At 29.8% G+C, this 12,128-nt stretch overlaps 1 protein-coding gene across 2 annotated transcripts; it reads left to right on the top strand.

Annotated features, from left to right (window-relative positions):
• The first annotated feature begins 7 nt into the window (after positions 1-7).
• Positions 8-11,351, top strand: LOC130452651 (polycomb protein Sfmbt). Of its 2 annotated transcripts, none has more exons than XM_056792008.1 (13): positions 8-153; positions 994-1,202; positions 1,697-1,940; positions 3,374-3,724; positions 4,286-4,468; positions 4,524-4,743; positions 4,867-5,053; positions 5,226-5,583; positions 5,639-5,814; positions 6,374-6,551; positions 6,639-7,015; positions 7,521-7,685; positions 8,036-11,351. In XM_056792008.1, the coding sequence occupies exons 1-13, from the start codon at positions 147-149 to the stop codon at positions 8,204-8,206; spliced, it is 2,826 nt and encodes a 941-aa protein (XP_056647986.1). In that variant the 5' UTR covers positions 8-146; the 3' UTR covers positions 8,207-11,351. The 2 variants fall into 2 exon arrangements, with proteins under 2 accessions (XP_056647986.1, XP_056647987.1); XM_056792009.1 differs by having other exon boundaries at positions 20-296.
• The last annotated feature ends 777 nt before the right edge of the window (positions 11,352-12,128 follow it).

The raw sequence follows: 12,128 nt of genomic DNA, 5'->3' as shown, positions 1-12,128 counted from the left end.
TTTTTCTGTTGGTAAACCTGTACAATCCTGACCATCGGAAGTCAAAGTTATGCTTTTCGTTTGACGATTGATTGTGTATCATTAGTTAGAAGTACAAAATTATGAATAAGGAATATTAATCAAGATAAGTTCTAAAGAAAACAAATATGAATGGTATTGAAGATTTTTCTTATAAGATAGTATTTCCCGCTACTTTAAATATTTACCGAATGATAGAAATGCATTCTTTGTGACTATATAATTACCTACCGCTTGAATGTAGTCAACATTTGGATGTACCTCATTAGTTTATACAAGTAAATATTATAAATATAATTGAATGTAGATCAGTCAGTAAATTTATTATCGAAAAAATTGTAATGAATTTGTTGAATTTAGTAGTTTCGAATCAAATGCATGTAACTGTAGAAAATTTTCTAGTTCTATAATCAGTTTGCATCAGTGTGCTAAAAATTCCTAATAAATTTTATTTTATTATTATAAGAAAAAAACAAGGTATTTGTAGTTTAAATGTATCAAAAAAACAAGCATGGTGTTAAGGGTATAATTTTGTAAGATCTGTTCATGATCTATGGTGTTCAATTCAATACTTTTGATAGAAAATCAGTCTAAAAGAACAGGTAAAAATTGACTTTTCGGCCTGGTATTTCAAACTCATTTTCTATCAAAATCAAGACTATTAATTGTGAAATATTCTTTTCAATTTATTCCATATTTGTTCTACCTGTTTATATACAGAAATCAATTGTATTGATTGAGGACAATAACTGAGAAAATTCTCTCTTGAAAGTTAATTTTCTTGTTTTTCTATTATTCTATAAATTTTATTTCAATTCTTTAAAATAATGTTTGTTCTATGGATTTCTGAAAAAAAGTAGGTATAATAAGAATAATATACTGAAAATAGAGTATTTCATGCCATCAATATCCTTCAAGTTTACTGACCTTTCTACTTTTCTTTGATGGCATCTTTGAACATTTATCGAATTTCAGTGTATAATACTATGCCAGGGGTTGCTGAAATGGGAATGGTGTGGATGGGAGCAGGACAACAAGGAGGAGATATGCCTATAGGGGGACTTATGTCAGGAGATAACAGTGATATGTTATTAGATAATGATAATATATATTATACTCCATCACATCACAGTATGTCTAATCAATCCATGGATGATATACATAACGTTCACAGCTCCCATATGGTGAGTGTTCTTGAGTATTTGTAAGGAACTAAATTAACCTTTCCACTGTGATACTCTTCTTTAGTTGCACCAGTAAGGTTTTCCTGGTATGCTAAGTTCCTCTTTAGTAGGTCTAGATGAATGTCCCATGATGTGGACCACCCCTAAAGTCGGGTGCAAGAATTTCAACATTCTAATGGATTTCTTTACAAAGTTAACCCCCACTAAAAGTCATAAATCACTTTGGTTGTAAAATTAATTTGATTAATAATATTTTTGAATAGAATTTACAGTAAATAAGATTATTTACAATAAATGTGAAATGTTAATAGAAACAATAATTGTTTAATATATACTCCAATTAGGAGGTAAGATTAGGTGAGAAAGACCAGCATACAGTCAGCTTCCTCCATGAAGCAGTGAAAAGGTTAAAATTGTCTACAATTGAATTTAAAAAAAGTTTCTATCTCTTCCTTATTATCTTAATTGAATGAGTTTTGATTTTATATACACAGGAAACAATGGAAAATTATGACATGATGCACTATTTGGATATGAAAAATGATAGTAACGATTCCAGTTATATGGATGAAGATAGCTCTCACCCTGTATATATGATTACAACATCTACCCAAACGCTGCCTTGTCCAACCAGGAAAATAAAGCCCATAAAGCATCCTGGTCTAGTCTTGAAAACACCGATTGCTTATCAAAGTAATACTGATCCCTCAGTGATACCAATTCAAAAGGATGGTATAGGTAAGTTTCTTCAATCATATTTTGATAAATCATAATTATTGAATTCAAACGTTACTAGGTTGGTTTGAAAATACTTACTTCTAATTAAAGTCATTCATTAATTTGTAGTGATTTAATATTTCTTTGAATTTCTGATTTTTTAATCCATTATCAAAAATTAATGCATAATTTATTATTTGTCTAAAATTTCAATCAAAAATATTTTATTTTCATTACCTCATTCATTATCAAACTTTTTGCTGCTGTGAAAGATCTTGAAATTTGCTAACATACAAGCTTTAGAATTGTATATGTACTAAAAAATTGTCAACAAGTACATAAATGATGCAAATCACTACCGTTTTTGCAACTAAGAGCTAATACAATGATTTGTTTTGCTTTGCCATGATTTTTTTGGTAACCAACAAGAAATAAGGAGATGACTTTAAAATTTCGTTTTTGATGCCTAGAGTACCTGCATCTGATCCTTACCATTGAGTATAGCTACAGTTTTATAAAGATTATTTGGATTAAAAACCACCAGTAGTCAAATGTAATGTTCACAAGTTCATATTTTGTCTATTTAGCAATAATTGGCATGTCCTATGTGCAGTAGAGCAAACAAATGGTTTGTATAATCTCTTATTAAACAAAGGTATGTGTATGGTGGCAGATCAGTAATAGTATAGGATGACATTAATATGGAGGGTGGGTAATCATTGAAAGAGATTGTCTTAATACTCACAGGTATATTGTTGACATATTAGACCCACAATTCTCGTCATGTGAGACAATGCTTTAAAGGAATATTGCAAAATTATCCAAAATTATCTTGAAGAGACCAAAATCCAAGCAATAGTTTGACCAGCTAACAGTCCTGACTTCAATCCAATAGAGTCTGTAGTTATTTATGAACTTTATTGAATTCAACTCACAATTAACACGAGTTATATCTTGTTAACAAATAGGATGCTGTTGACCAAAATAAATAAAAAATGAGTGAATCGGATACCTTCAAGAAGGCGCTACGAAGCTAGGCATTGATATTTTGTATTATGTTTTCTCTTTTTTGTATCTTTTTTGTTAAATATTTGTTCTTTTTTTGTATATTTTTTGTTAAATATTTGTATGCCATGCCCTACAGAAGTGGTTGAGATTAAAAAAATATCAATTCAATAATTGTAAAATTTTAACTCCACTCACATATTTTTAAGAATCAAAAATCGAAATTATTGGTTAATTTTGCTGGAGAGTGCATTTTATGTGTTTATAAAAATCAGCTTTCATATTAATATTTTCTAGAATATTGTTCATAATATATTTTTATAGATATAATGATGATAAGAAAGAAACTAAAGATCTAATAACAGATTTTTTTAGAAAACAATTTGTCAATTCTTGTTATTTCCCTATTAAATTAATTTTGATTGATATGGAAAATCATATTATTTTAGCTGTATGTGAAAAGTGTGGTGCAATCGGCGTCAAACATGCCTTTTATACCCGTGAGCGTCGTTTTTGTAGTATGGCTTGTGCGAGAGGATATAGTGGTTTAATACCTGAACCATTACCTCAACAAAATCAAAATACACCTGATAGTAAGCAACACTATGCCAAATATCGCTTCACAATGAAAATGGAGGATGATTTCACTGATGCTTATATAGATCAACCATTACCTCAACTTTCTCCATTATCAGAACTACCGCCAATTGATGATTCGCTTCCTCTCATTAGAAGGAAACCAGCAGAATTGGCAAATTCATTTGAATGGGATTCACAATTTTCAGATCCTTATTTTATCGGTAAGTAATGTGTAACCTGTTCACTATTCCATTTGGACAGAATTACTGTATTAGACATAATTTATAAACAATAAAAAACTGAATATTGTGATTACATGCTGATTCAGTCATTTGAATTCTATCTCATCATATCATGTTACATCTAGGTGAATATTTTTAGTATTTACTTCTATTTGACCAACCTAATGGTTCTGGAATATTTTTTTTGTACAAAAATCCCATACATGTTAAGGTTATTTTTACTTTTAGACTAGAATATTCTGTGGTATTGCTTTATGAAGCTGTTATAATAATTATACAGTGCTTCTTAAAGATCTCTTCCCCTCTTTTGCTTTTGAACGTGATACATAGACTGATAAAATCTGTAAGGTGAAAATGTTTTATTTCCTTGGTAAAGTTGGTCACCTCCTTCCATAAGAAAAGTCAAAATAAAGTCGTAAAATTAAGACCCGCTCTATTTCATTAAAATAACCTAGTTTGTTTTTTAAGTCTAATTAATTTTATAAATTAGTAAAAATTTTGGCTATGGCAAATGGATTAATTCAAGCTTTAATTGTTTAGCTGCGCCAGTTACTTGTTTCAAACATGCTCCCATGGCCGATATTTGGGACAATATCATGGTAGGTATGAAAGTTGAGGTAGAAAATACGGATTGCGATAACGTATCTGAAGCATTTGCCGATTCATTTTGGGTAGCTACTGTTATGAGGATTGTAGGATATAAAGCACAGTTGAGATACGAAGGTAAAACCAATTATACTGCTTTATTGTATTTTACTATTAAAATTATGTGTTCTAGGATTTGGTTCTAATAATTCTAAAGATTTTTGGGTATCTCTTTGTTCCAACCAAGTTCACCCTGTTGGATGGTGTGCTACTAGGGGTAAACCTTTGATCCCGCCAAAGACAATCGAAGATAAATATAGCGATTGGAAAGATTTTTTGCGAAAACGTTTGACTGGTGCTAGAACTTTGCCTTCGAATTTTAGCAATAAAGCAACTGAAAGTCTTAAATCCAGGTAAGCTTATAGTTATTGTCAGGTATATTTTCTAATTTTTTTCCGCAACTGAAATAGGTATCAAATTTATTTTATTTAAATCAGGAATGTCTTAAATCAGTATTGAATAATTGTCTTTTTTAGGTTCGAATGTGGCCTTAATCTCGAAGTTGTTGATAAAAATCGTATTTCTCAAGTTAAATTGGCAATTGTGCACAAAATAGTTGGTAAAAGATTAAATGTCAAATATTATGATATGCCCCCAGATGATGCGGGTTTTTGGTGCCATGAGGACTCACCACTATTACATCCTGTTGGATGGGCGAAAAAGGTAGTGGAACATTTCATAATAATAAAATATTGGTTTCAAAATAATTTTTATTTAATTGCCACAAATATTGGTTCACAAAATAAAATCTTGATTCTTGATTGTTATGGTATAAAATTTTTACACTCATTAATGAAATATATTTTCGTGTTTTTCTAAAAATTAACAATTTTAGGTTAATCATCACTTGGTAGCTCCAGTAAACTACCTTGAACGTGTCAATCAAGGTATATTCGACGATGATGACGCTACTGAAGATCTCTTCAATCCTTACCAAGTTGGTTTTCTTGAAAATACTCAATCAGGTTTCACTATAGGAATGAAATTGGAAGCAACTGATCCTTTAAACCTATCTTCGATATGCGTGGCGACCGTTATGGATGTTCTAAACTATGGTTACATAATGATCCGTATCGATACATACGACTCTGACGTTACTGGTGCAGATTGGTTTTGTTATCACGCTAAATCTCCGTGTATATTTCCTGTGGGCTTCTGTGAAAAACATGATATTCCTTTGACCCCTCCTAAAGGTAAGTTGTAATTAATAAATTAAAATTGTTCCTTGGTTTTACTATTTCTGTTTAGGTTATGATGCGACAACCTTTAATTGGCGAACATATCTCATTCAAACAAACAACAGACCGGCGGATCCTTCTCTATTTAACACAAATATACCTTTACATGGTTTCCAGCAAGGAATGAAAATAGAGGCAGCCGATCTCATGGATCCACGATTAGTATGTATAGCAACAGTAGCAAAGGTATAATTATTTTTTCTATTTATTTCATACATTTTTCGTTTATGATAAAATGATATAAAATCTTTATCAAGAGCTTGATATTCTATCAGTTTTTAGACAAAATCTACTTGAAATGTCCTGTAGAAAATATTTAAAAGATTCTACAGATATTTTTTTAGATGATTTGTATAATTAGGGATTTTCTTCAGTACTACTGTGTTAGTAACATGGATTAGTGCTTTGATAGCAGCTGTGCAATGAGAATGAATTGCTGTGTCACATGTCTAATAGTTTCCAAGGGAACTAAATTATGATGTTTATTTTATTAATAGTTTTGTTACTGCGAAGAATCATTGTTGATATGTATTTGTAAAGAGAACCCGGCAGAACTAGCAATTATTTCACATATACAAAAGTGTACTGAATAGGGTCATTCCAATCATTTGGGTCACATCTGTTTAAGATTTTTCATTATAATGATTTTCTTTTGTAAATTCTAGAACTATAGCAGAAATATTTGTTCAATAAGAATAGTTTTTATTTATATGAGTTGATCTTTTTTTTTTATTTTTATTTTTAGGTAGCTGGACGATTATTGAAAGTACATTTTGATGGATGGGAAGAGGAGTATGATCAGTGGTTAGACTGTGAAAGCCCAGATATTTATCCTGTAGGATGGTGTCAAAGTGTAGGGCATAAACTAGAAGGACCTCCAATGTTCGCTAAACAAATTGCACCTGTAGTTAAATCACCGAAAGGTAAATAATATGTAGTGATACAATTGGATTTTCTGTACATATATTTAATTGAAAACATGTTCTCTAAAAATATTTTTTTGTTATCAGTGAAGAAAAAGAATAGAAAAAAGAAAGTGAAAGAAAGTAATCTGAAGACAAATTTTCATTTGTCTCCTACAACAACTAGAGAATTCCTAAAAAAGGAATTTATTGAAGAGCCTGCGGATACATTGGAATTTACAGAGCACAATGAACACTCTGAACAAATAGAATTTGAATCAACAAAGTCTGTAGAATCCACTCATACTGAAACGGATCCAGTTACTATAGTTCCGGATGTTTCTCTGGTACCTTCACCAGAGATTCAAGATGATAATCAAGGTCCTGAAGCTGGACAAGAGCCTGCAGGACCGGACCAAAGTTTACCAGTATCGTCGGAAGTGGCAGGGCCGGCTATGGATAGTAAAGTAACCTCATGCGTCAATGTAAGTTAGTTATATATTTAGGGAAAATAGTAACCAGAATCAATATTTCAATCAATTAATTCTATCAAGCGTCTATTTCAATATTGAATTTTGAAATCTATGAATTTTATGTTTTTACAAGAAACTACACAATTTAAAACTGCTGAATATTAACTAATTATTTCCCAGACGATGAATACATGCAAAGCTGGCAGAGATTTGGTCCCAAATCACATATAAATTCAGAGAAAAATATATGGATACACAAAGTATCGTTGTTTTCCCTGTAAATTCAGTGAAGAAGAAGAATCAATTTTACCTTGATGGCAGTTATTTATTGACAAATATCAAGGATTCTACATAATATATCCTCAACCGTTGCTTTCAATGCCACTATGATTCTCCCTCAAATATTCATGTAGGATCATAACATACCAAATTCCACGAAAAATAAGTTTAACTTATTTTGTTTCGATAAAATAATTTTAAATGTGTATGAACTAAACAAAAATATTTTTTTTTGTAGTCGTCTACTTCAAGTAGCCCAAAAGTGATACCGCGTCTAGTCGATGCCTCAGGTAATAATTCTGAACACCGTGATCTTTGTCCAGAGGAATGGAATGTTCTGGATGTTGCTCAGTTTTTGCGAGTTAATGATTGCGCGAATTACTGCGATTCTTTTAGTAAACAGGTGAGATTTTATCGGCTTTCGATCATTAGGTGATCACAAAATAAAAAAGAGGACTGACATATCAGTAACATTTCTTGACATGCACAACCTAACTCCACGTAATGATGTATTTGATTACAAAAAATAATTTGTGTTGGTTACAAATAATTGACTTTTATCACTTCCTATATTTCAATATAAACTTTAAAAGACAAAATGTTAACAACTGAAAATGTAATTTTTTATTATAACATTCCTCACCTAGTTGATTCTCATAGAAAAAAAATTTTCATTAGTGTACACCTAAAATCAAGAATATGTATTACAATATGAACGAACAATTATGCAATAGTGTGTTATTTTTTTTTTAGAATATTGATGGTAAAAAACTGCTAGATCTCAGCAAAGAAGACATTTTGAAATTTACAGGTGGAAAAGTGGGTCCATCATTGAAAATTTATGATTTGGTTCAGCAACTAAAAATTAAATTGAATCCTTCCCAAGTTCGTCATCTGAAAGCAAATATCAAAAAATTCTTATAGTGCCTATCTATATTGATATACTTGTGAAATTACTTATTTAAATGTATATAAATATATATATATATATATATTATTTAGGTTAAGTTATTTTCTTTTGTAATATCATATATTCATCTCTCGATCTTTTGTGTGTTACTTTAGTTGCTCAAAATCTTTGGAATGGAAGAAAAAGGCTGAATTTTATTTTAATTGTATCAATACTCTTACAAGAATTTAATTTTCAATTAATCTAGTATTTTTTTATTCTTCACAATGAACTTTTTTGTTAGTCATATTTTGAAATATGATTTTACTTTGTGATATGAAAATGTATTTTATATAAATTTTTTATTTCTAAAATAAGTGGATAAATATGTAATTTACCACTCCTATAATTATTCATTATACTGTAAGAAAGAGTTTTATGTGGATCCTGGTAGAAAGTAGTAGTGCGTTTTTCTCAACGCCCAGCTCAATTGTTATCAAAATGGCGGTGGTTTGCTAGATGCGAGTTTCTCATTTCGTGAATTTTGTACCACATATGGTATTGTTCCTCCTACCGCTCAGAGCATAAGCAATTTAGTAATGTGAAGGCAAATCACTGTTTATGCTCCTACCCAACAATATCAGTTGAACTCAGAGCTGCCATCAATTCCATTTGATTTAAGTATCATATGACATATGCAGTGTATCTAAAGGGGGTTATACTGATCACCTATAAAAATCTTTTTTAATCACCCATTAATATAAAAATAACATCATGTCTATATGATCAGTAGCTTAGAAAATCATCATTTATCATCATCATTATGCCGTTCAATCTCTTGGATTATGGCTAGCGCTTTGTGTGCCTGCATATCCTTTTATTGGAGTGGATAACTTTCCTTGTCTTTTTTATGATCCTGGCTTCGTTAGTCAGGTTTCTCCATTCTTTTTTGTTTCTTAATTTTGCTTTCCAGTCTAATATTTCTAGGATTCTGGTCTATTCTTCATTATGGTTTCTCCAGGTATTTCTTGATCTGCCTCTGCCTCATGATTTATCCTGCCCAATTTAGTCTTAGTGCTTTTATATATCTTATATTTTCTCCTCCCAGTTCTTCTATTTCTTTATTTTTCTTCAATCCTCTCTCCATTTCCTGTAATATATTATACGAGTATAGTTCTCAGTATTTTTCTCTCGATTATCTTCAGATCTTCTTCCTTGTTATTCATGACTGTTGTTTCCACGGCTTACGCAATCATTGGTCTTATTAATGTTTTATATATTTTTGTTTTGTTCTTGCTTTTGTAACCTTTTATTGTTTCGATATTTTTTTGTATTCTGTCTCTTATTCTTTCTTTAGACATGTGTCCTAGATAATTGAACGAGGATACAGTTACAAATATGTACTTCTGTGTCTTTAGATGGTTTAATACTCTTTTCTTGCTATTTTCATGTATTTGGTTTATTTCTAGACGGACTTTCTTTGCTTTTATTCCCAGTTTGTTGATTGCCTTTATTAGTTTTTTAGTTTAGGAAATATGAACTAGGAAATTGGATGATTATTTTTGAAATACCCTGTACTTACCATTTTTACCATTTCTATTACTCAAGACAAATATTGATTCTTTGTTGTTAAATTTTTCTAGATTCCTAATTTATTTTTCTTGTTTCCACATTCTAAGTTTCCTTGATGCTAACATTCCATTTGACTAAGAACCCAATTCAATTCCATTGTTACTATTCAGGATTATAAATTGCATTTTTTTGATTGTCATATTTTCTTGTCTCTATTATCTTTATCTATTGTGGAAGAAACCTAACCATCGTCCTGTTTAAAAGTTTTTCTAACCTAAGAACATTTATGAAGTATGTTTATCATAGGTTTAGCTAAGAAATTATTGCATATTAGTATTTTCTTTGAAATAAACTGTTTATTGCTCAAATATTTTTTTCTGTTTACTTTTCCTTATTTCTATATTTTTAGAAGTGGTATTGGGATGTTTGGTACTATCATACTGTGACGTCGTTTCTTGTTATTGTTCAATCTCTTTCATTATTTTCCTTTATTTCTCCATTACATCTCTTAGTTTGTCTAATGCTAGCATTCCATTTAACTAGAATCTAAATTGAAATTATTTCGTGATGATTTGTATTGATTTTCATTTGTTAATTGAGATTTCGTTTTATGTTGATCATGAATATCAAAATATATATCTGTTTTAACAAGAAAAAATAATAGAGAATTTATTTATAAATACTACTTGAATTATTTAGGTCTATACCTTCCTCGTTCCTATGTATGTGAACCATTTCTTAAAATTCTCCTTTTCAAGTATTTGATTCTGTTTTAAGAAATTTTAAATGTTTGTTTTTTTCATATTGCATGGTTTGTTGTGCACTTTTATTTTTTTTATCATATTTATGATCATTTAATCTATTATCTAAATACTCAGATGTCTGCCCTACATAAACAGCGTCACAATCATTACTTGATATATAATATTACTTCTTTTGCTTTTGGGTGTTTTAGATTTTAGTTTAGTAAAATATTTGTATAATGTATCCTTTATGACTAATATCATATTTATTGAAATAATTCCATACTTGTTGGGAAAGTCTCTGTAAAGAAAAATGTTTTATGGATTGATGTCAAGGTTTTATATGTTTTTAAATGAAATTTTAATTAAAGGGGACCTCAAATCAAGATAAATAATCACGAATTATAAATAAAAAGGTTTAAAAAGTAAAAGATGAATAAAATTGAATTTATTTGTCATTATGTTGTCTTAATTTTTGATAATCACGTTTTCACTTTTGTCTCAATTTATATGTTGGAGGAAGAATGAACAACTGTCCTATTTGCAAATTCCTCACCTGCTCCATCTAACCGCATGGCTTACCAACCCATTACTGGGTGGTTTCTCAAAATTTCAGATATTGAATTATTTTATACTGGTTCATAATTTATAGTAATCTCAATTTATCAAATTCTGGTAAGTTATTGTCTGCTTGTATTTAATTCAGAACTTTGCCTATAACTTAATATTTGATTTTTATTTTGTGGTGAAGTGAGTTTTTTTAAAACTTTTATAATATAAATGTTCATTTAATAACTTTTTTTTCCATCCTTAGATATATTATTGTCATGAATATTATGATTTGTAAGAAAAATATAAAATAATCATTTTATGTAGTTTTATTTGTTGTCCTGCTTTTATCCTCTTATAGCATAGATTTTTTGCATGGACAAAGGGTACAGAATTTTGTAGATGATAGAACAAAATTAATTATTGTTTCTGGTTTCCAAGAAGAAGAAGAAGATAAAGGCCTACGTTACACAAACCGTGAAAATATAGATCTAGCAAAATAGTTCCTACAATATTGTGATTCCTATTAACACTAACTTGAACATACAGAGTTTAGATTGTTACTAAAAAGTATTAATGAACCTTCAAGAAAAAAATATCAAAAAGAAATATTACGTATCTCCTATAATACTTGGCAGAACTGCTTCTATTTGTGGTATTAGATCCCTAATATCCAATAAAACAGTTATAAATTGAGCTGTACACTATCACCACATTAAAAATACATAAACTAACGCGCGTCCAGACATTAAAAGTATTTGTTTGGTTTGAAAATCACCAACGGTTCAAGAAACATAACAGGGATAAATGTCAATGTTGATTGGTATCACTGAATGTATCCTGTAAATTTTACAAATCACCTGAATAGTAATGAACAAACCTTTTGGAGCAGAGATTTAAATTTAGAAATTATGTCAACTTCTTTTTCTACGATAATGTTAGAACAATTTTCCATAATTTGGGGGTTGCCCAATCATACAGAGTTAATACGGGTAAAAGAAGAATTCGTATATATTTAGAGAATATTATGCACATTACTTAGTCAATTATTCAGCCACATTAGGCTATTAATGCTTTACAAATAAAAAACTTA

This window comes from Diorhabda sublineata, chromosome 2, assembly GCF_026230105.1.
Source record: "Diorhabda sublineata isolate icDioSubl1.1 chromosome 2, icDioSubl1.1, whole genome shotgun sequence".
Lineage (NCBI taxonomy): Eukaryota > Metazoa > Arthropoda > Insecta > Coleoptera > Chrysomelidae > Diorhabda > Diorhabda sublineata.
This window is presented reverse-complemented; position numbering and strand designations above follow the sequence as displayed.

Excerpts from the sequence above, each read along its gene's own strand:
- LOC130452651 (XM_056792008.1), top strand. Across the intron at positions 4,469-4,523 it reads AGCACAGTTGAGATACGAAG|GATTTGGTTCTAATAATTCT; the intron begins GTAAAACCAATT and ends TATGTGTTCTAG. Across the intron at positions 7,686-8,035 it reads GCGATTCTTTTAGTAAACAG|AATATTGATGGTAAAAAACT; the intron begins GTGAGATTTTAT and ends TTTTTTTTTTAG.